Genomic DNA, 25,652 nt, shown 5'->3' with positions numbered 1-25,652 from the left:
CCGTTATTTCAATATTCCAACATAACAGAAACTCACCATGTTTATTGCTGGAATAAAGCTTCCTAAAGACAAGCTAAATATACTGAATATATTTTTAAAGTTTAATCAAGAAAAATTGTTATTTCAGACACTTAAGTATATAGCAATTTTTTTTACCATTAAAGCAAGTATTCAACCACTCTGTTGTGTAAATAATTTAATGTTGCCTCAACAAATTAGCAGTGGCTTTCCCTAAGCACACTGCATGTTCTGAGAATTTTTAAGTGGATATACTTAATAAATATGAAAGTAATTGAGTCCTCTGAGATGACTCAAAAAGCCTATACTCCACATCAGCCAGAGATCCCAGCTATCTTGGTTGTGTAAGAAAGTTCACAAAGTTCAAATATATTTGCACTCTTTCTGAGTTACACTGAAAGACATGAAAACCCTTCAACCCTCAGAACAGTAATTAAAGCCATCACTTCACACACCAACATATATCAAACAAAAATCTATTATCCTATAGATAATCACTGACTTTCAGAATCACTGTTTTTCCAGTAATAATCTACCACAATGAAGAATGCTTCTTATGGCAATCTAACTATACTTCCTTTGGGAAGAGAGGAAAATAGGAAATTTTGAAGGCGGGCATTTTTATTTAAGTACAGTTTTAGCCTCATATTCAGAACAATGGATTGCAGCCAGATTATATTTCAAGGAATTCTGAGTAGAAACATGTTATTTTTTTCTGGAAAACAGTAAATTCTGAGCCCTGAATCACAGCCAAAAACAACAACTCTAATTTGGGTGTATACTCAGAGAAGTATGGAGGCAAAACAATGAGTCTGAACACACAAGGAAACATGAAGGCCAAGATTTGGAGGCAGAGGGACGTACAGTCCATGTGCTCTGTACTGCTTCCAACCAAGACCAAGTAGCTAGCTCGTACTGGAAATTATTCAAAGAATATAATGTTTATCTAAAATTTTATATTTTCAAATATCAACCAATATTAGTTTTTACTTCTTTGGCTACAATTTTTTACACAAAAAACCGATTGAGAGCCCAGTTTGTCAGCAAATAAAGGGCAAAGCATACTTACAAAATTAGGCCAAAATAAATAGATCCATTCATAGAGTGTAGATGATAATTTAAGTTGAATTCACATTTTAAAGGTAGAGACAGGCAAAATTACCTCAATTCCTCTTTCTGGAGCCACCAGCAGGAAATGTATGAGCAGTTAGAGGAAACCAAGGAGAGCCAAAATTGGCCACACAGAAAATTCAAATGCGAAATTTCACACCTTCATAGTAACTGTGTTTATTTTATGGCCTTGCTACAAGGTGGAACATCACCCTCAGATATATGCAGCAATTTACATGCCTCAGCACCTCAGATTACACCTGCAGGTTTGGTGAACTAAACCAGATGGTTCTACATCAAAAAGGCTACACATTTTGGTTTTCACAAAAAAAAATAATATAAAAACCCACAACAAACAAGAAGCCTTTAAGCCAAAGTTGAGAAGTTCAAGGCTGTTTACATCCAGTTATAAACTGTATGTGACAGCACTGGAAGAGGCTGACACCTCATAACCAGAAGACGTGACTTGCCAGGCTTTGTAGAAGTTTTTAAAGGGTTCTGCCAAGAGTTGAGCAAACTTCTCAACCCTGCAGTGATCAAGCTACTTCAAATGACCAAGTGATTACTTCGTAAATACAATTAATTTCACTGCCTGCAGTGTTGAAGCTTCACAATAACCAAGAGAGCAGAAACATCCTCAAAGAGCATATTAAACTGGTGCTTCACTTTTATGTATCACGATTTCTTTTTATCTGCTACAAACAAAGTGCACTGAACTCTGGACTACTTAATAGGAACAAAAAAGCATGTTATTTTCATGGAACAGGCAGATTTACAGCAAGAATCGGTGGGCTCATGGTAGGTCTTCCCAGTGCTGCGTATCTGGTAGCATCCTGTAGGATCAGCGGCAGGTCTCTGTTCCAGCAAGAAGCAACACTGTCACCAGACTGGTTAAGGCACTGAGCTCAACTGTCCAAGGACAACATGCTCCATGTTACCAAAGGAATGTAACAGCAACAGAAATTCTTTGTCATGGTTCCTCTGAAGCTGTGCTTATCCATTTAAGAAATGCCACTTGGAGAAAGAAAAAACCACAACAAAACCAACAACCATGAGTTTAGCCAAAATGTTCAATACAGAAGAACCATGGCAGGAGAGTCAACAGAGAGAAGAAAGAATACTTAATAAAAACACAAACTGGCACATCTCAACACTACATTAAAAATAAATAAAACACGATAAGCAGACATTTGCATGCACTTTTATCCAAGTCCAACAGAACTTGAAATAAAGAAAAGTTGAGTGAGTCATGATCCAAACAAAAGCTCATCAAGGCTACCTGTGCCTGGAAACAACACAAACTGTACTGATGTTTTACTACTTGATTAGAGTTAAGTCCCTGCCAAAATTAATTTTTGTTGCTCTTGTCTGGGCATATATCATGCTGAACCTCCTCACCTGCAGAAGCATTAGAAAACAAATTTTCACAATCAAACCATATTGAACATTAACAATCTTAACTTGTCCAAGATTTTTGCCTAATACCTTGAAATAAAAAGCCTTCTAGAAAAGGTTTTGCTGTTAGTAGGTCAGGGACATGAGAACAGTAAGTGGAAATAGGTGAGGCATTCTGACCAAAACCAGTTTTGGTTTCAGTTTTTTTCCCTTCACAAAATTCTTTGAGAAAACAGGTCAAGAAGATCAAAGAAAGAACTCTTCTATCCACATCTAGAATATATTATTTCACTAAAAGCAAGAAGAGGCACTTAAAAATTTATTACTAACAAGAAAAGAAAAAAAAAACAAAACCAAACAAACGAAAAAAGCACTAAAGAAAAAATTGGATAGAGAAGTAAAATTGTGTTTAAAATAGAACTCATGTAAGTTTATCTAACTGCCTTAATTTATAAAGCTTACAATTCGGGTAAGGATGTTCTGCACACCTTACACGTACTTACATTACAACCGGACATGTACTTTCTCCCTATTCTAAAGAAAAAACAAACCCAACCAAAACACAACCAAAAATCAAAACTTAATTATGAATTTTAAGTATTCTCCCACGTTTTTCCCCAATACATTGAATCTCTACATAAATACTCTAAACACTGAATTTAGAAGTCCAGTCTGTCACACTGATGGCTTACAGAAGGCTGTTGCAACAGTATAACCCCATTTATCTCAGGAATTCCACACAAAATTAACCGTAATACCTTAAGATTTAGAAGGTAAGACATGCCTACTTGTAAATCAACCTGGTTTCCCCTACATCTTAACATGCAGTACCAGCCAGTACATTCTCTCATGTAAGAAACCACATCCAACTCCCCTCTAAATGTCAAATAATCCAAGTTCAAACCAGGCTGCACAAACAATGACAGTGAAAAGCAATTTAAACTTCAAGTAATACATGTTCCTTGTATAATGCTCCTTCAGTCCCTGACTTGGATTACAACCAGAACATTGGTAGTTATGGATTTGAAAATGAGAAGGGGATCCCCCTAAATTATCTGCAAGCATTCCTAATATGCTAGAGGCAATGGCAAAAAATATTAATGCCTCTTAAAGAATGGCAGAAAGCTTGAATAAATCAGACAAATTCAATACAGGGTAGAGTTAATTTTATTTATTTTCTCCTAATGGAAAAGATTCAGGAGAAAAGTTGATGTTATCCTACAGACAAAATTCTTTTTTGTACAGGTCTCAAATCTTAAACAGGAGAGAAACTGGAAAACAAGTCTGCCAGTATAGAAAATTCCTAAACTCAATGCAAGTCAAGACAATTCAACATCTGATAAAGCTACATGGCTGTTCTAGTTACTACTAGCCACAAAGAAACATTTCATACATGTTCATGAATAACTAGATTAGAATGTTTCTATTTATTCACTTTAGCTTTATTCCAGCCACTTTAGTGGTCTGGATGAAGGCACACGATTGTTCTTTAACAAGACCAACCAAGGCTTTCTCTTCAAGCCACAACAAAGGATGTCTCCACATATACCAGAACGTCCCCCTCAGCAAGTCTGAGGTTGGTTTTTTGAGTGTTATGTTGGTAGTGTTATAAAATCATGAAAATTTATCAGCTTTAATGTCTCATATATATCTTGTAATAAGCAGAAAAGTGAAAAATATCTTTTAGGTTCCCAAGTCCAGCAACTTCTTACTGAAGGATGCTATATGGTATAGCCCTGGGTGTATATTCAATCAAGACAAGTCTTTAACATGCATAGTTTTCCTGAGGAAAAACATTCTAAAAATTCTTTTTCATTGGGGGGGGAGAACAGAAAATAGGTATTTCAGCAGAAAATACATCCTTTTGTAACTTCAATGCCCTTATTTTTACACAGGCAGTGTACTTGAGGGAAGTAAAAGCAGTAATTGCTCACTCTGCCCTCATAGTACTTACAGAGAAAAAAATACCATTTACATCTAACTATTTTGCTAAAATTAAGACAAAGATCATCAGTTTCACTTCCCAATTCGCCTTTCCCCGATATCCCAGCTCATGCTTCAGGCTGAACTCCTCTTCTGTGAAGTCCAAGTAAACAGGTAGATGTTTAGTTCTCTGCATGTGTCTTCAGCACACCAACTCCACTCATTTTCCTGTCTCCACTGCAGAACACCAACCACAATCACTTATCACCTTCACAGCTATACCGCTCACATGTCCCACTCCTACCAGCATCCTTGTGCAGAACCTTGTCCAGGCTTCCAGCATACAGGCTCCCACTTCACAGCATGCTACTTCTAAGACACCTGGATTCATGGTCACTGAAGTATTCCTGTTCATACTGGCACAAGGAAGAATTTGCTCCATATTAAAGACTGTTTAAAAACAGAAAAATGCAAGATGCAGCAAAATAAGAAAAATATAAATTTTAATCCTGTACTCAAATTTTCTTGAGTGACTTTAGACTTCATATTTTCTTCCCACTGGAAGGAGTTAGAAGAGTGGCTCAATGAAGTATTTCTCCTTCATTCACTGCCAAGAAAACTGTTCTTCTCCCCTGTAACAAAGCGCTGCTTTTGGGTACACCACATGACTTAATTAGCATGCTTAATTAAAAACTTCCCAGCTGGATCCACTGATCTGCACATCAATTTTAGTCCAAATCTAGAAACTTAGCCCACTTACATATGCTTCTACCACCATTTCTAAAAAGGTACAAAGCCAGTATGCAAAAAGTTCTGTTCAAAAAACATATTTAAAACATTGGTAGGATATGAAACTTCAAATTTTCACTGCTTTCTTTATTTAAACCAAAGGTGCATTGCTGCATTCTTTAAACCAGACACATTTTCAAGCTTGCTGTTCCACTTACTCTTTTCCCTCAAAAAACATTCTTTTATTTGTAAAACATTATTTGCACAGAACTGAAAGTCACAAAAAAAAAAAAAAACCCCACCCTACTGGTGAGTCTAACATCAGCTAAATACTGGGTACAACAAGTGTAAAGGACCAAGAAAGTGACATGTGACCACTTAAACCAGAGGAGACTTTAAACATGAAGACAAGTTACCAGTATTTTACAAACATGGAAGGGGAGGAATGAGTACTTTTCTCCATTCCTTCTTCACAAGAAAGGTACTTCAATGGTAAGAAGTGCATTAACTTAAAATTTCAGTTAGCTTACCAACTGCCTCATACTCATCTAATGCATCCTGAACTCACAACCAAGTTCAGGGAAGAGAGGGGATTTAACAATTTAATTTTATTGTTATTATTTACTTTGAAGCCTCATTTTCAGAAAACTCAAATAATCTGAATGGTTCCAAAACCCAAAAAGACCACTTGGTTAGGCTCTGCCTTACTTCTTTCCTTGCTGCCTTTTCTGATGCCAGGTTATTTTGTTGACTTCTTGTTGCTGTCAGAGCACTGAAGCTGAAGAATGTCAGCACAAGCATCCCAGTCTCTCACAGCTATCAACAGGGAAGGGGAACAAGCTTTCCACAATACACAAGTTGTGAACTCTTCCATCATTCAGATAATGACAGCTGCAGACAAAAAAAGAACTGTACGCCCTGACAGTCTAAGCCATCTAAGAGATGGGACTATTTTGTGCATGTCAAAGTCAGATCTAACACCAAGTACAGCCTTAAGCCAAGCACTGCCTAGAAATGAAGTACGATCTTCTTTAGCAAGAGCCTCGCTTACAGCCAACCTTCGAATCCTTCCATCAGCCCAAGATTTAAAAGGGAAAAAATAAAAGGCATTTAAGACTACTACTGTACCTTGGAGGACTTTGGCATAAGGTTGCTGGGTTATCATTTCTTCTCTCTTATTCGAGCAGAATAAGAGGAAAAAATACTAATTTGACATTTATCTACTTTTTCATATTCAAAATCACATGGAATATGGAAGCAAGGACTCAACAGAATTTTACAATTCAGTTATATCTACAGTTCAGGATTCCAACCTTCTACAGTAACTTCACATGTGTACCAAATATGACTATAGCTTTGCAAAGCACAGAAAAAGCATTTGTTTCGTTCTAGTCAAAGTTTCTGCATCAAAAGGGAAACCACGTACCAGTACAGATGATCATTTCTGCTCTAATGTATCTTTATAGTTTCTCATGTGAGAACTCTAGACTTAACAGTTTCACACATCCATTTTACTTGCCAAAAAGGTACATATAAGTCCATTAAAATCTCCAAAAACTTTAGGTAATAAAGTGACAAAAAGCAACGCTTTAAGGTCCACTTTGAATCTTTGAACTAATAAAATGAAAATAATATAACAACTACCTACACTCCACAAATGTACAAGACCAAGAATGTGTTTTCTTTCTTGGTTCATGTTCTATGCAACATCTGGTTTCTACACGCAATCTTCAAAGGCTTGTCCTTTTATTGAATTAAAAATGAAGCAACTGCTGTGAACAGACAGTAGTTACATATTAATGGATGAATATTCTTCTTGCACTGGCATTATAAACCAAAGCAGTACACTCTAAGTTGTTTGGAGCAGATAGACACCCCTAACAGAAGCTTGGTACCTATACAGCGACTGCAGTTTGGTCCTGGTCTCTGCCTGAAGCTCTAAGCAGTTCTTGACTTGTGCTAAATTCTTTTATGTTGAAGCAAGAACCACAGGATGAAAAACTGAAGGAAAGCATTGTTTTTCTCATGACCCACACAAAGCAAGATCTAGAAATCCCCCACTGAAAGTCTGTGGTTCTCAACTGCAGCACAGGACTACCAAATTAGAGCAAGCTTTCATTTGAACAGCACTTGTATCAAAAAATGGAATTCAGAGCAGATTTAAACCTCTAACTAAAAATACTCCCCGACTGCTTTTCCAAATACAGTACATTTACCTAAACCCTAAGACTAAGGAAGCTCTGTGAGAGTAGATACTAGAAAGAATTTTTTTTTTTTTTACAATTAGGGTGGTGAAACACTGGAACAGAAAGATGGTGGATGCCCATTTCTAGAAACTTTCAAAGTCAGATTGGACAGGACTCTGAGCAACCTGCTGCAGCTGAAGATGCCCCTGCTCATTGAAGGGGGACTGGACTAGATGACCTCTCTAAGACAATCTATCTTGCTTTTAAATGTTAAAGCTGTGGCCAGGTTCACAAATCCTTATCTCCACATCCAGGAACTGGCAGCAAGCTGCCAGTAACACAAGGCTACCTCATCCCAAGGGAAGAAGGAAGAGGATCACTGTGCTGTAACTGAAATTCATCCCAAGACCATGCAGAAATAACTGGAATGACATAAAGTAATACCATAAGGGACTACAGGCTGTCTTAATTAAAACCTCTCCAAACTTCTATATATAAACTACCTGGCAAGCATCTTCATTTTTCAAACAGGCACTACTGGGAATCTGACAGCCTTCCTAATCTGGTCCAGTGTTCCTGTTCTTAAGAGTAGACTCAACTAGCTTAGTAAGTGTTTGCTGCAGTTTAAGTCCACAAACTGTTTCATCTCCAGTAGGGAAGACACAGCTTTGTCTTTTCTTGCCAGCTATCTTTTATGTATTGAAAGAACATTATCAAAAGAAATTTCCCTTCTGTCTCCTCTAAAAAAATATATATCCAAAGTGTTTTCAGTTTTCCCCTAAAGCACTTTGTTTAGACCTCTGACCATTTTCCTTTACCTGCAACTATTCTTCTCCCAGTATAATACCAAAACCAGGTGCTGTACTTTAGCTCATTGGCATGCCAAGAAGTGAGGAGACTAACTCCATGAATTTTACATGACAATGCCATCAATACATCCAGTAAAAGATCTGCTGGTTCTCCAGCACTGGTTGACTCATGGCCACTGTGCAAACATCCGACTCCAGATTCTTCTCTGCAAACCTCCTACCGCCCCGGTTACCCCCAAACCTGTTATCAGCACAGTCAAGTCTGTGCAGTCAAACCTTACTGAAGAACAACAGATGACATCAGCCCTTCCTACATTTCATCCTACTTAGGGTACCACTTGGTTAAGATAATTTTGAACATGTGCTCTTTAGTCCTTGGAGCTCCTCTGAGAGGAGTGCAATCTGCAAGTGTAGAAATTTTACCTAGATCAGTTACAAAAAAAACATTACTACTACACTAAACAAAACTGCAGAAGTCCTGGTTCTGCACATCTTTCTGCTTTGACATGAATCCTGACTAACTTCAAAGAACATTTCTTTTATAACAGCAACAGATCCATTCTTAGACAAACAAAAGTCGTATTTTCTGCCATGATATATAAAATAGTTAACACTGTGAAAGTGCACATATACAATATAAAGATATGTCATTTTTAAGAACAGACATACTGGGTCAGATGAAGGCATTGCCTAATCCACTTTCCTGTCTTTGACAGCTGCCATAAGGAAACACCCAAAAGAATAACATCCAAGCCATTAACAGGAGGTATGAATACAGACATAAGCCTTGAATTATACATATACACATATATATGCATATATATATGTGCCATCTATTTTAAGCACATTCAGTAACTTCACCTAAGAATAAATTACACAGTTCTCCAGCACTGCACATTGTTGTCCATATCCAACATCAGTTTAAGGGAACTAAGAGCTCTCAGCTATATAAAGCCAAAAAAATGAAAATGATGCAGTGACAAAATTACTGGAGGAAAAAAATTAACAGTATTCCATAAAAGTAGACATTTAAATGTTTTAGTGGATGGTATGTTTTTAAACAAGCACTTTCATGCCACATAGCTGACTCCATTTACCAGCACGATCCATGGCTGATCTCCTTTTAAGAGGTTTCATTTATGTGGTCTACACATCCTTTTCTTCAAAGAACAGCCATGGGATGGGTCACTTCGTAAGAATCTGAAGAGCACCATATTTTTTAAAAGGGCATTTCTGAACAGCTTCTGGAGGTTTTCAGCTATTTATGCTAGTAGCACAAAGGAGTATTTTTTTTTCTTAATCCTATGCCAAGTTGAAGCAAGTGATTCATAACTGTACCAGCCTACCTTTCTGTGTCCACCATAGAAGCTAATATACTCCTGAACTTTCAGTAGGAACACCAACTCTCATGTCAGACAGCCCAGCTTCCAATAATGTCACTATAGTTTCACTAGATTTTTCACATTTGTAGAGTTACACTCTATATAGCCTACCTCCAGACATCCAAAGAGGTACATTTGACAAAGGAGAACATTCCAGATATAATTTACAAATCTGGAAGAATGCTAGAATTATTGCAATAGCTCTTTGTATTTTCATTTTAAAATGGGGGAAAGGTACTTCGAGGTAGTGGTATATTTAATGTTTAATGACTTACTTTCCACCTAAGCACAAAAACTAGTAATATATATGGCAAAGCTGTTCCCACACACAGAGTAACTCCATATACTAGGGTTGAAGAAGTTGTAGAAAACAGAAATGATCAAATAATCACTATTGGACTCACTGCACATTTCCTAAGTATGAGATGGTTTCATATTAAAACAGACAATATAAGAAATCAAAGTTAAACAGCACAAGGCACGTCCAGAGAAATTCAACGGATTTCAATGAACAAATCTCCAGGAGTTCAGGAACATATGCTCTTTTCAGTGTCAAATGAAAGCTAATTATTCATCTTCATCTGTGGACAAATTCCCTATCCCAGTATTAACTACTTTTCCTGACAAAATCCGGGACATTAACTGAATTTTTAGAAATACTTGCCTTTATTCTCTACTATACTTAGAAAACACAGGGCTTTCAAATGCAGTCATGAAAACTTGCATCTGTAGTCTCAAAGGAAAACTGTAATACCCTATCTACAGCAGTCTTCAAGAAAGCTGAGTCCTACCCATCAACTTTTTGTTCTCCTTACTTCATAAGCACCCTGCATCAGTTCCACAGTTTAACGGACTACTGATACATTTTCCATACGCTTCTTCCTCATATTTCCCAGAAAAATATTTTGCACACCAGACAGAGATGTCACCCCTAGCAGCATCGGCTTTGGGGGATTTTTTCCCCCACTACCGTATCTTAAGCCTGAAGGGTGTAAGGCATACTTGTGAAGTACTAGATGAGGGCTGCTCACCTCTGCAGATAAACCCATACAGCAGCAAACCCCAGTGCACCACTGCTTTGGAACTTCACTGGAAGCAGAGCGGTGCACAAGAACACTGGGAGAGGTAAAAGCACCACAGCACAGAAGATTGCACAGGAAGCGTGAGTAATCAAAGTGAGCAAGTTAAAACCTACATCTTAACAGTCTTCCCAGATACTCAGACAAGAATGCCATGAGCACCTTTGCATGTAAAGATAAACTTTTGCAATCATACATGTAGAACAGTCTGTAAAGACTTTAAAGCAGAAGCCTTCACATGTGGCCCAGGTTTAAATTCCAGATCTCAGAACTCGAGATCATCTCCTCCCCTCCACATCACATTTCCGACAATGTATGTGTGTGCGTCTCTATACTCACATGTAAAAAGTGAGAGAGTAAAAGGAGCTGCTAGAGGACAAATTACCATGCCTTTTCTCAGCTAGAATCTACTGATTTTGAATTAGTCTGCCAGGAATTCCTTCATAATGCCACTTGCTCTTCACTTAAAAGACAAAAGGACAAAATAAACAAACCCCCCCCACCCCACAATGTCTGAATAAACTAAAAAACTAAAAGGCATATGTAGATACTGTACATTTTAAACTAACTCTAGAAAATATTTGTTTTGCAATTATGCCACAAGGTAAGAATAAAAATTAGGCTTTCACCAGATATTGTGAAATGCAGGCAGTGTCATTGCTTCAGTAAGTATTTCTGAAGTATTATAATTGTTAAAAGTTATAGACACAGCATAAACACTTCTGCACTACTCACTTTTAGAGTTGGCCCACTGTAATAAATATTTGCAGTCAATCATGAGCTGCTCTAATATTACCACTGAAAAAATAACCCAGGTTATTTGAAAAACAAAAAAAATCCACAGGCTAATGCTTAAAGCCAGGGCATTAACACCAACCAGAAAATGTTGCCTGATGCCTCATGAATATCTATACCTGTCTCCAAAATCCCACAGGCATTTCAAATGCACCACCTGGGAAAACAGCGCCATTCTTTTGCTGTCAGAGATCCCATGTCACTTGTCATGCTTGAACCTTGCCAGCATTCATGGACACTGAAAGCCAGTGACTCTCGCTGAAGGGAGGCTTCAGTCCATTGAAGTTGAGTCTATCATGAACTAGAAGAGACTTGCAGATTTGGCAGCACTCACTACCCTAAGAAGACCTTCCATTAAGCCAAACACATTTCTAAAACATGCTCTGATTGATTGAATGACATTCAGACATTCCTGCTGGTGAACTTCACTCACACAAGTAGAGTCCATCGAACTCAGCTCCCATTCCCATGTCACTTGAAGAACCTACACACAATCCCAAACCAACTCATGCCCACTTGCATTGATCTAGGAAGAGCAAGTTTAAAGTTGAGCTCAATCTAAACCCGACAGTACCTTTTTTGGGGGGCTGCAATTAAAGCCCTCCCTGCCCTCTCACTGACCCGTATCATCTGAAGTTTGGGTCCACAATTTCTGGAATAGTAAAGTTCTCCCACTCCACACAAACATCATGCTTTTATCTCTGGTACATTCAATAGCTGTTCCACTAGAAAACCCAGACAAACAGAAAAAATCCCCTAGCTTTCCATGGGCCTCAGACATTTCCCCAAGGCTCAGATCAGCTCTGCGATTCATTGTGGTTACTAAAACATATTGATAAATCTATTCCAAAGTCTCCAAAACTGAAGTTTGATTAGGAAGGTTCCTCTATTCTCTGAGGAACACAGAAAAAAAACCATTAACTTGCAACTGCAAGGCATCAGTGGTGCATGACACCATACATACCCGTGGCTCCCAAGGCAGTACGCACAATCATAATTAAGACTGCAAGATTAGAAATGAAATGGTCAACAGATATGATCTTCTCAAGGACAATACCATTTTCCGCTTCTTTAGCTTTCAATTGAGCAATTGTATATATAAAGAAAATAAAGCATTCCATCTACTCACCTGCAGAGAGAGTGCCCTGCCAGAAAGCTTTCGTTCTCTAAGCGAGGCAGAAAACATTTTTTCTGATGCTGATACTGAACCCCACAAACTGGGGAAATACATTTATGGCTATGGGCTTCATTCATGGGGATACAGATCTGTGCCAAATGATTCACGTTTACTTGGCCAACTACCAAATATTCCGTTCATTTAGGCCGATGAATTTGTGACCCCTTCCTCCCTTCTAGGAAACCCACTCATACAGGTCAATTCATTGTGCTATTTTTTTAAAACAGATACTTAAAACAACTAAGCAGATGAGGTGGGGTACAAATAGCATTGTATACCCTACATAAATGTTTACAGGAGGCTGTGTATCAAAAAACCAGACTGGCACTATCAACTGTGACTAAATAGTCTTTCTACACAGCAAGAAAAATCAAATTCTTCTCTGCAGCAACAGTCACAGTTTATCTTTCTGCAAAACATATTCTTGGCCTGTCTGAAAATTAAACAATTGCCTGCATTCCTGGCAAAAGATGTTACTCTGAACTACAGGGCTTGTATCTGACAAGAATTATATTCCTACTAAAACAGTCATAAGAGATGATGTGGTTGTAAGAAGTCTGCCTTGCTTAGAAAAATTCAGCTGCTGCTTCCCTTCTGGTTATAACTTCAGAGCCAACACCCAACTTTTCTCCTTCTAAGTGCTCTGACTCAAAAGACTGTTAATTTTTGCAGTTGCACTCAAACATTTATCCTCGTGCACACACAACAGCACAGTGCAGGGCCAGTATTTCTAAGGCCTATACACCCTCCACAGCATTACTTATCCAGTGGCTTCAATGAGAAATATCCTCCCTTTCCCTTTTGATCAGCAGGTCTCTTATTATCATCTACTGTCAGGCACTTGGACTACTAAAATGTTTCTCCAACTCAGTCCAACTGCCTGAAAAGACATGTCAAGCAATGTAACTATACTGCTACACATTTTTATGATATATCAAGTTTAAGAGACGTTTTTCAGACACAAAAATACTACATCAATGCTACATTGGTCATTATACCCTTGAAAGAAAGAGACACTCATCCCTATTCAGATATATTACAAATAAAGCTTTATAGCTGTATTTTTCTTAGCTGTTATGTTCTTGCTTCTGTGCAAGCTAAAGTGAATTTCCTACGGCAGGCACCACAGCATTACTTCTTCAGGTGACCTGACTCCATATTACCCACACAGAAACCCTGAAAATCATCTAGAAATAATCAACATAGAAGATAACTGGCAGCCCACTTTCACTTGTGCAGGAAACACTGGTACTAATACACAGTTAACAGACTTTCCCTCAGCTGACGAGGCCAAGCCAGAGAATACACAGTCCCTGCTAGAGAGACGCAGCAAAGCTCCTGGCAAGGACTGGAGCCATCCCTTCAGAAGGAGCTGCTGCTGTACGGCTTCTCTTAAAAAAAAAAAAAAAAGCCCAGAGTTCTTGACATTGACAAGCTATCTTACCACTTTCCTTTCTTCCATTATAAGACAGACTAGGTGAGAGCACAAATTGCCTTAAATGCTTAGATCTACTTCCTGTCTGCAAGAGATAAAAGTACAGAGTGAACTCCTTTGCTTTATTTCCTTTTCTGAACAACAGACAAGTCATCTGTGGCAAGAGCACCTAATGAAAGATTCTTTGATAGCACCGAACATACAAACAAATCACTGTCCACTTCTTTTAGAGGCACAGCAGTATGACTTCTGGGCATCCACATTTTTGACAGTTCTCAGAGAGTGATATAGGACTGCTTTCATTAAGCTCTCCAACATCAATTTCTATTGCAGTGCCATCATCTCACCTCTCCTACTGCCCTGACAAAACATCACACAGCAGCACTTGCAGAATACAGGACTGAGTCAAACATGCACTGCTTTCATGGATAACACGTAAATAATGACCCTCTCTCTATGGCATGGTAAGCCATTACCCACAGGGGCAGGAGGGATTTTGAAGAGGTGGTGAAAGCAAATAGTTGTTATCCAAATCCAAAGTTTGCAAAAACTTCAGGTAGAGATTCATTTTAGGCTTCTGTTTAATGAGATACAGCAGCACTGACCAGGAACAGTTGTCTGAGGGTGACTATGACGTTGTAGCCATTTCTCACAGACCTGCATCTTGCTACCATATCTCACACCTTTCTCACCTCAAGATCAGACTGCTACAGTGCACTGAAGCGGTTTCATTTTAAACCAATTCAAAAAATATAAAGTGGCATAGACCATTATGCCTCCAAACATCCACCTCCCCGATGGCAGTATGCAGCACTTTGCAAACAGTCTCTACGGGATGAGAAATAACAAGGGAGTTTCTGGTTTTCCATCTGAAGAGAGGGGGTCTGACCTGTACAGCACACTATGGGGTTTGAGCCTTTATGGCCAAAAGAGTGTGTTTTCTCGTCACACTGTAAATGTTGTAACTGGCATTTATTTTCAACATACATAAATAAAAGAGCCCCTATTTGTGCAGCTTTCTGAAAGTTGTGAAAAGACAAATTTTTGGATTTCACATGGACTTGGGTATTCTGTGAAGCATTCAAACTTTCAACAATCTCCTTTCCCTAGTTGCTTGACTTTAAAAGTTTTGTTTGTCTTTCAAGGCTGCTCCGGGCTGATGCTCATTAAATTCAGAAAGCAGCCAAGTAACTCCACCAGCCATATCGCTGCTGCAGGAGACAGCCACTTTAGCACTTCCCACACTAGCTATGGGTGACTAAAAGTCCTCAGAGTAAAGTTTTTTGTTGGGATTTTTTTTTTTTTTAATCAAAAGGGAGAGAACTCCAGAAAAGTGTCCAAGTTTTAAGATGTCTATAGAAGCTTCTGGAAACTCAGAGGTAACAGACTTTGCAATTTAAAACAGGTCTCAGTCATTTAAAACAAAAATACTCCAATACCTTGAACCAAGGGGCTCCAAGTGTTCTCCAAGCACCTTGCACATTTTATCTACTGCATTCAAATAATGAAGGGCTTCAGCATTAACTCATTTCAGAAAAATGTTATATCTGATCGCAGCACAAAGCTTTAACTGCAGGCTTTTTGCACACAGATACCCTGTAGGCTTTCAGGATCTTCACCCATCCATCCAGTTTAAGAGAGAGCATGGGGTGAGGGAATAGCAACAGCCAGTATCCCACAGATTTGTATCACTGTGAAGATCTGTGATGAATAAACTGAACACCAGTATGGAAAAGTCCTTTATATTCTATCTAAAACAGCCCTTAAAGATAGAATACATGAAAATTAAAGAACTCTCTTGGGGCAGTAGAGGGAAACTCTTCAGGCCATGGGGTGGTCGTCACCTTTTCTTATCTCCCTGCCACTGCTTTGTGATACCTACAAGGACCTATCAAGTTAACAAATGAAGTCATACAACAACTTCCAGAGCCAGGATGCATACAGGCAAGGAACATACTCCACAAGCCATTGCTGTGTAAACAGGGGAACAAGACGTTTCCAGTATTGCTAGGAAATACAGAAGGTGAATCAAGGGGTAATGCAAGAGGAGATCACCTCCAAGAAGCAGTGTAGGGATGAGGAAATGTGCAGAACAGAGATGGAATGCTCAACTACCAAACAGTATGAATAAAGAGGAAAGAGTCTGTCAGCATTAGAATTAAGTACAGCAGACAGCTCTATTCCTTTTCAGACTGCATGACACAACTTTGGGGCACTGTAACATGAAACACTTTTCATTCAGGCACACACATTCATTAGCTGACCCCCTTAGTGCATTTTTTTCCCATCTAGGAATGAGGAAAGCTGCTCACCCAGCAGCAGTCAGAAAGCTGGACAGGGCTAGGATGAGCGACAGCCAGACACATAACGCTCAGCAGGCTTCTGGGAGTGATTTTCCCCTCTCCAGCAAGGAAAGCAGGATGGGCAGCTTCCAGTTTCAGAAACCAATTAGGCAGAAACTGCTATCAAAGCAATAGAGGGCCCTACCCTAACTGGGTTGAGAAACACCAGGTGGTATTATCTCAATCGTTCTCCCAGTTTCAACAGCCCCACTCATTCCTTCTTACTGAAGGTGCCCAGGGTGCTCTTTTCCAAGGCTCTTCCCACACACCTACCTGGACACCGCACAGTATTAAACTAAACTGTCACCTAGACACCACTGCTACCTAAGACACAGTTCACTTATGTAGTGGCTTGTGGAATAGCTACTAAGAGAGCAACAAACTCAGAGACTATTTCTTCATGAACCACTTTTAAAGAGCTATCATGCTCTGTGTGAACAATACACAGCAATATAGGCTAACCAAACTATTGTGTTTTCAGGAGATTTTACAATACAGAAAAAACCCAGTGAATCTAAGAAGAGAAAAACTTCAACAAATCCCAAGTTTGGCACCACTGTAACATTCTTCCAGAGAGTCCAAAATAAATTATTACAAGATTGTCCTTTAGATTTTGCAACAAGAGTATGTGTTCCACATCAGCATTAGCTAAAGCAAATAAAATTGCCTTTCTCACCCTCCAAGTTGACAAATTCTGCATAACCAATTACAGACCCATGACACTCACACATGGAGCAAAAAAACTCTTCATGGCAAGTGTTAGCCAAGACATTATTTACTGCAGACCATCAAGACAATTGGCTACAGTTACAATAAGTACTGCTGTCTGCAAGGACTTGGTGTTACTTGAAACACTTATTTCCCAGAAGCTCAGAGAAGGAAAAAAAAAATCAATTCTACAGTCATTAGATGAAAATTCTCAAACAGCAAACTTTGAGACTTCTATTTTTATACAGATATTTTTGGTCATGTGTTGCATGACTACCCTTTATATTTCAGGATTATTTTTGTCCCATTTGAGAAACAACGTACATCTGTAAGCAATACAAGAGAACCTAGGTGAAGAACAAAAGAAAACTTCAAGCTCCTATCTCTTCTCATACTATAATGAGCAGGTTGATAATATCAGCAAGTGGGAAACTGGAAACTTAGCTCCCTCCTTTTAAGGGACAGGCTCAACACAAGGAGTACACACACTTTTGTTTTTGTTCAGGGAAAGCCTACAAACCCAGCAACACAAACCCGCACAAAGAATACCCTATTTGAGAACTATTTCAGTGTAGAAATACATATGGTTGAGTAATTTCACAACCACCAAAATATAAATAGAGAAATAAAAATAGTCAGATTTCAGAAGACAGATGTATGGCTTGAAAGAGATACATGAAGGCCACAGGCTTCCTACTGTTGCAGAGATGTTAAAACCCATGTAACATCCCTTACAGAGCAATGAGAGCAGCATGCATGAGAAGTCATCTTTCCCAACAGCCAAAGGAGAAGCAGTTGTTGGTAATCTCCCATCCTTCCATTCAATGCTTCATTCAATTACCAACTTCTGAGAACAAACTATCATATATTCAATTTAATAAATTGCACAGCAAAGAGACCTTGCTCACTCTTCCCCATATACCTTGGGAAGAAGAGCAATCCCACTACGGTTCTAGTTCTGCTCCTCCCAGGAAACACAAGTAACAATGAACCCTCCTCCAGTATTTTATTAATCCTTTTCCTCATCACTTGGATCCATCCTTCCTAGGTAACTGTTGCAGTGCTCAGCCAGGAGAAGCAATAGCTGCAGAGACATCACAGCAAGAGTTCATCATTTGATTTCACCCCTCCTTACAAGTAAGAGCAAAAAAGCTGACATCAAACAAGTCAGGTTTTGCTCCCAAAAGACCCGCACCAAGACAGAGGCACTCAAGATGTCCCAGACACTCAGAAGATACGAATCCATCAATTTTCACCTACCTCACAAGGACTCTTTTGTCCCAGCTTTAACTCAAACTGGCTCAGAATGTTAAGTAAGTATCGGCCTATAAATATATATCAAAATGAAAGAGCGGCCCAAATTCTCTGTTCACCACACAAGCACTCCACATTGGCAATAGATAGCTTGCTACATCATGTGTAAGATGTTACCAGGACTCCGCTAACCAGAAAAATAAAACCTTTTTTGACATCCTGGAATTTTTCTCACTTAAAAAGCAAAGAGGAAAAAAAAAAAACAAACCAAACAGTTAACTTCCCAGGCTGTCTTACATGGCTGGATTAACTGAAAATAGAAACTGCACTTCCCACAGAATCCTTGAATGTGGTTCTCTTGCTTTGTTCTGACATTTTTTTCCAGACAGCAGAAGGACCAGGAGCACATGACTAGAGCGACTGGGGGGGTTATCACAAGTGCATGCGCTTTATGTTACGGCCTTTGTTTCTCCCTCAGTGTTATACACTTGGGATTGAATCATATTTGCAAACTTGTTAGTCTGCATCAGTTAGCACCCTGTTCTCAGGCAAGCATCTGTCTAGTCTTTGACCTCAAATAAACGGAAAAGGAGCATCAATAACCTTTCAAGAATCAAGCCGTAGAGCCTGAATAAGACACATTTAGTTGCTGAGTATGACAGGTTAAGGTCTCGCTTGGTTTAGACAGCCACCTGCAGAAACACTGATCAACAAGACCTGCTTTTCATTCCACAGGCACATAAAATAAGCCAGTAAATTAAAATGGAGTCACCCACAGTTCTTCTCCGTACAGATCAATAATCCTTAATAAATACTAATGCTGGACCTGACCAAAGCTACACTGTCATGCTGCTCATATGGGTTAACTGCACCCATGGTTTTTGGAGTGCTGCTGGCACACTGATCATGCAGATACAAGGTGGACTACAGCCCCTGAGCCAAATGCTCTCTTCAAGGCTTCAACCGCAGCGGAAGACATTTCGGTGCAAAAAAACCATCAAAATTTCTCATCTGTCAAAAAGCTCACAATCTCCCACTGCTTTGGCATGAAACACCCTGCGATGGATGCAGGCATGCACCTACAGAGCCATGTCAGGTGTGGCTTTACGTGAGTATCAAATAGATCAATCGAATGGGAATGCCTATCAAGCATTCCTGGTCCCATAAAGATGTCATCCCGCATTTCCGTAAGAAAAAAGAAAATATCTCTGAAAACTACACTGTTCAAATGAATCTGGAAGAACAATTCAGTTCTTAATGTGAACATATTCAAACCGGGACTAAAGAAATTCCATACGATAAGCTGATCTATAGCAACTCAGAACTAGGCCTTTTTGTATTAGCACTGTACATTTGTTCAGGTTTAATACATACTTTTAATTCACATAAAACCGGCTAACCCCAACAGCTAGAATACGAAGAATGGACACACATTAAGAACGATTTCCGACATGCCTATGCAGAATAAAGCACAAGGCCTCATTCTTAAAAATATTCCTCTGATCAGAAAATTGGAAAAGGAATGCCAAGCGTGACATGTGAGCCCATGGAGTAGTTATTTCAAAATGAACATTTTCTTGTGCCTTCTTCTGAGCATTTTACCAGAGCCTGGAGGATATTAGAGACACCTTTTGTAAGCTTCCCTCCCCCTCCCCCTCCTTTTTTTTTTTTCTAATGGGCTGGACTAAAAGGTGCTCACACCCGATCTACGGGTGCATGGAAAAACCTTCCATGCTCTCTCCCCTTCACAGCCAGGAGTGCTTAAAAAAACCCCAAAAAAACCATAATGAACGTGAATGTCACGGTCATACCTGTGTGCCCGCAATTCGTTTCCTCCTTTCGGAGGGAGGAGGGGGGCAATGAAAAGGAAATACAGGCTACGGAGCTCCCAATCCGTTTCACAAAGGGGGGGAAAATGGCTTTTTAATGAGCCAGAGGCCGCTGGCAGCGACCAGGAGCTAAGGACGAGGACAAACCCACCGGGATTTTCCGTCCAGCAGGCCCCGAACGGAGCGGCGGCGTGCGCCTATTCAAGGTTAATGGGGGGGGGAAGGGGAGAGAAAGGAGCTGCCGAGGCCGGGGCTGGGGCCGGCCTCCCTTCGCCGCTCCCCGCCTGGGCGAAGGGCGGGGGCAGCTCCCTCGGCCCTCACCCCGCCACCCAGGGGGGCAGGATACTCACGGCTGACTTTCATGCTGCCGAAGGCCGAGGGCTGCTGCACCGGCTTGCAGCTCTCCGCGAAGGAGGTGGTCCTGGGCCGCCCGGACATGGTCTCTCCCGCTCTGCCCCAACGGCGATCACCTCTCTCCTCTTCCTGCCTTCGCCCTCCGCCTCGCCCCGGCGGGCCCGCCTGCCGCTCCCTCGCTCGCTCAGCTGCAGGAGACGGGTGGAACGCGCCACATGAAACGCCGGGACCCCCCTTCCCCCCCCGGGGAAGCCCCCTCCCCTCTCGGTCTCTGTCGCCCGGCGGCGGCGGCGGCTGCTGCTGCTGCTGCTGCTTCTTCTCCTGTCTCCTCCTGCTCCTCCTCACGCCGCCCGCTCCTCACACGACCATCCTTCCCGGCCGGTGGGTCCGAGAGCCGCCTCCCCCCGGCTCCGCTCCCGAGCGAGGGGGGTTCGCTGGGCCTCGCTGCCCCCACCCCGGGCGCCAGTCACATGGGGCGGAGGCTCGCGGCCCGGCTCCTCCGATCCCGCCGCCGCCGCGTTTCTCTCCTTTTATTTGCTTTATCTCTTTTTTTTCCCTTTTCTTCTTTTTCTTCCTTCTCTTCCTTCCCCACTCCCCGTTCCTCTCCTTCCCCCCCGCCTCTGAGGGAGGCGGCAGGCAACGGGACTATTTTTTTTTCCCGGCGGAGGGATCTCGGGGCACCGCCGAGCGGAGGCGATGCGGCAACGACTCGCAATAGGATCCGGTGGTGGCGGCGGGATCCGCGGTGCGCGGAGGGGGGTGAGGCGGCCAGGCGGCCTCGCTGCTCGCTGACGCTGCTGCTCAGTGCGGCGCTGAGGCGGCGGCGGCGGCTCTGGCGGCGCAGCCTCTCATTGCGCCCGCACGGGCAGCTGGCGGCGGCTCAGGCAGGGCACGCTGCACTGCGGGCGGCAGCCGGCGGCGACGGCATGGGCCATGACGGCGGCGGCTTCCCTGCTCCTCCTCAGCCCGGCTTCAGAGCGCTGGCGGCGGCTGTTGCTTTTGCTGCTGCTTCCCCAGGCGCCCAAGGCACATAGGACTCGCCCGCCCGGCTGAAGTCTCCCGCCGGGCCCCCCTCCCCTTTCCTGCCGATCAGTCCCTTTGTCCCCGCTGCTGCCTCCGCTGCGTGCCGGGCTCCCGCCGCTGCGCTCTGTGCGTGCGCCAAAGCCGCGCAGCCGCCCGTACCCGCCGCCGCCCCACGCTGCGGAGCGGCTGTAAGCGCCGTCTGTGAATACCCGGCCGAAGAACCCGGCGCGCCCGCGAGCCCCCAGCCCGAGGCCGTCACGGAAACGCCCGAGTATTCTCGGGGCCAATCCCGAGGCCGTTACGGGAATGCCTGTAACTGGCCGGAACCAATCACGGAACCATCGCGGGCCCGACCGATTCTCCCCGAAGTGAAGAGTAGACCCAATCGGAGGACGCCGCCGCCGCCCTAGCAGCGCGGTCGGGCGGCCAATGGGAAGGAGGGCTCTCTTCCGGCCATCGCCGGGCCAACCCGACTGGAGCCGAGGAGGGAGAGCCAATCAAGGGGCGCGCTGCCTCCGTCACCCAGCCCTGGGACGCCTTCAAGCCGCAGCCCGAGGCGGAGAGCGGCCGGGGGCTGCGATTGGCTGGCGGCGATGAGGCTGCCTGGCGGGGACCAATCGCGAGGCGCGGGGCCACGGGCGCGCCCGCTCCCGACGGGACGCGGCCGCTCACCTCTGTGGGGGCCGGGGGAGGACAGCGCGCATGCGCAGCGCGGCCGGGCACCGCCCCTCGGGCGCGCCCCCGCGGCCCGTCCCGCTGGGAGCGTGCTTCGGGCAGCGGGGAAGGAAACACGAAATTGCGGGATTTGTGCGTAAAACCCGTCAGGCACAGAGGTGTTGTGGTTCTGCTTCACTGAGCCGTGAAAGAAATGGTGCTGACGCGCACAGTGCTGTTATAGAATCATAGAATGGTTTGGGTTGGAACGGATCTTAAAGACCCTTCAGTTCCCACCCCCCTGCCATGGACAGGGACACCTTCCACTAGACCAGGTTGCTCCAAGCCCATCCAGCCTGGCCTTGCACATTTCCAGTGATGGGCCATCCACAACTTCTCTGGGTAACCTGTTGCAGTGTCTCACCCTGCTCATGGTAAATAATTTCCTCCTAATATCTAATCTAACCCTACCCTCTTTGAGTTTGAAGCCATTCCCCTTTGCCTGGTCACTACAAGCTGTTGTAAAAAGTCTCTCTCCAGCTTTCTGGCAGCAGACAGGAGGCAGGAACAGTCGTGAATGTGGTTCATGAAGCAATGGTGAACCCATTCTGCACAAACGGCCAAGCAGGGAAAAGAAGATCAAGGCTCTCATAGGAAGTCCTCCCAAGTCAGCTGTTAACAGCAAGGCTTCCTCACAGGAAACACAGTTTGTATTGAGGCACTGAACACCCTCATAGGTCCCACTGCCACCACAGGTAGACTGAGCTTGGCCTTGGCCAGAGTTCCAGGCACTGTTCTGGAAGAACTTGTCCTTCTTCAGGGCTCTGGAGCATGCACTGGAGGCAGCGGCTCCCAGCCCTGGCAAAGCTGGCCCTGGAGCACTGCTGCCTGCTGTGACCTCAGTGAAATTACTCGGCAGACATCAGCAAAAACTGATCATTGCTTGCTTATGCCATTAAAAAAAAAGAAGTGCTCTTGCCAGAATAGTTTATACCACAAACAAAATAACTTGGACTAGCAGAAACATATTTTGCCAGTGTTACAGACTAACTAAGAGCTGCTGTTTTCTTTTCAAGGCATCAAAATATTCCCAGATTTACTTTTTTTCCAGCCCTGTTCTCAACACCATTGCTCTGTGACCAAACAAAGACCCAGCCAAAGCCAGCTAAAATTTATCCTTTACAAGAGCTGTTTTCCAAAGCAAAAAACAAACCCAGTCTCTCAAAATGATTCTGTTCAGCACTTTGCTTGCCCCAGGGTGCTTGGCTTGCTGGAAGCCCTTTTTCCTGCCTGATAAATGATGAATGGTTTTACCTACTACAAAGGCCATGAGACTGTTTAAGGTTTGATTCTTCAGGATCTACCTGTGCGCCTGGGATCCTGACAGGTGAGAGTGGTGTGCCCTAACAAGGGCTAAAAGAGACACTGAAGTCACAGCATAGGAGTGGTACTGCAGCCACCCCAAGCCACCCTACCGTACTTGTTGTTCCAGGCCCCCTCTGAGACACCACTGTCAAATGTTGCTTAGATGCAGCTTCAATAAGCTGCCAACAGTGAAAATGACATTTTCTCTCCTGTTTGGTAGAGCTGTTGTCAAAAATTAGGGTTAGAGATTGGGTTTGCTCTCTGAAGAGGATTCTTACATAAAATGAAAAAGTAAATATGCCACCAGGCAGTGGCCAGCTCTCTTCTACCTGAAATGTACCACCAGGCATTCCAGTCATTATTTTTTCTGGCTTTGGACATCAAAACGCTAACACAAATCACATTTTCTTATTTTCTGACAAATTTATTTCAAACTACTACATAAACAGGAGAACTGACTTAGGAGAGACAGCCGAGCTTTGTTTCTTGAAAAAGTTGGCAGTCTGAAAAATAGCAGGTAGGGGAGGGTGAACTCTTTGCTTGTCAGCATTTGCTGTTACTCATGATAGTGGTAAATAAAAATCAGACCACTGCATAATTTATACTGATGGTGCCCATTTGATAAATGTCCCTTAAAGCTTTGTAATGAGTCTACAACCTGAAAATAAAAATGGGAAATCAACTTCATTCACTTACAGAGAACAAGCTACTTCATGAAAATAACTTTGTGCTTGTCCTCCTTTATCTGGTATAGCCATTCTCTGAAATCACCCTGTTTCCTCTTCAATACCAAAGTAATCTGTATCAAAACCACAACTTGGTTGCTACTAATAAACTTTTCTGAATACCAAGCCTATCCAGCCACGGGGGGAATGCATATTACAAAAATCCCAGCTGCAGTATTTCATATTTGGCAATCCTGCACATATTTCCAAGTAATAATTAAGCAACCAAGTTTCCAAAGCCTGTCCATTCAAGTCGTAGCATCTTCTCATCCACCAGGAAACCACAAGTGTGTTTCAAAGGAAGACTGTGATGTATTTGAGGGGATGGAAAAGTATAAAGCACCTCCAATTTCTGTTAGTCTTTTCATAGATTCTTTCTTTAGCTGAGACTGCTCTCAGAAAAACCCTAAACACACAGAGTAAGGACATCTATTAAGCTTTCATCCTCAATTTCAAAAATGGAGTAACAATTAAAACCATTTGTGAGAGTCATGAGTGAGCTAGTTGCTTTTTTAGACTGAAAGAGTCTCTTTTGACAACATTGCAAAGTCCATATTTATTTTTGGCCCCTTGGCTGATGAAATGACCTCCCTTTAGAATCTGCAAATATAAATAGAATTGATGTTTTAATGATCAGTTTTCACAAGCTATTATAATCCAGCATCTCAAGCATTAATATTGTTCCAAGTCTGGATGCACGGGGCAGTTTTACAGCTGTCGTGTCTCTGTAATGTGCAAGTTCCCAGGGAGGTTGCCTGAGCACACGAAGCGTCCAAAAGAGATTACTGAGGTGTTATCTCTCTGAAATGCCGTAAGGTGGCAGTGAATTGGAAAATTGGTACAAGTTTTGGGTGGAACAAAGCTCTATGGAGCTCAGGAGAAGAGTAGAGGAGGGGTTTTGTTTGCTTGTTTAGGGGTTTTCATTTGTCTGTTTGCATTTCATATAACAACCATAAACTTCAGTCATTTTAATCAGACACTGAATAGGCCTGCTCCAACAGGAACCAGTAAACATGCTCCTGCACAGGGAACTCCTGCTTTTTCTTTCTCCATTGCTTCCTTTTCAAGTGATCAGCAGGAAGATTTTCTGTTTGCTTACCTTGCAGCTCTTTCTGGGTCATTCCACCAGAAGGCACAGTGAGAGGGCTACCTCTGCTAGTCTGATAAGGACGCAATCAATTCAAGGCTGTTTTGAACCTCGCTATGCTAGAGAATCTAAATTATATTAATGGATCTACCAGTCTTGTATCTAACTCCTTAATACTGCCAAGGCAATTATCCAGAGAACAAGTTAGTGAGACATTGTAATGGCTTGTCTCTTGTTTGAGTGGCATGGGCAAACTCAATAGTTATGGTTGAA

The 25,652-nt window shown here is 42.2% G+C and overlaps 1 protein-coding gene across 2 annotated transcripts in view; it reads right to left on the bottom strand.

Annotated features, from left to right (window-relative positions):
• The window catches only part of GSK3B (glycogen synthase kinase 3 beta), a 150,001-nt gene extending 128,938 nt beyond the window's left edge, over window positions 1-21,063 (bottom strand). The window contains exon 1 of one of the 2 annotated variants that reach the window (XM_032098462.1): window positions 20,522-21,063. In XM_032098462.1, the coding sequence (XP_031954353.1) occupies window positions 20,522-20,609 (88 nt within the window). In that variant the 5' untranslated portion in view covers window positions 20,610-21,063. The remainder of the gene's footprint in view (window positions 1-20,521) is intronic. The other variant, XM_032098463.1, reaches the window with a different exon arrangement.
• Between the last annotated feature and the right edge of the window lie 4,589 nt (window positions 21,064-25,652).

Source organism: Corvus moneduloides, chromosome 2 (assembly GCF_009650955.1).
Source record: "Corvus moneduloides isolate bCorMon1 chromosome 2, bCorMon1.pri, whole genome shotgun sequence".
Lineage (NCBI taxonomy): Eukaryota > Metazoa > Chordata > Aves > Passeriformes > Corvidae > Corvus > Corvus moneduloides.
The sequence above is the reverse complement of the archived record's forward strand: the minus strand, read 5'-3'. Positions and strand labels throughout refer to the sequence as shown.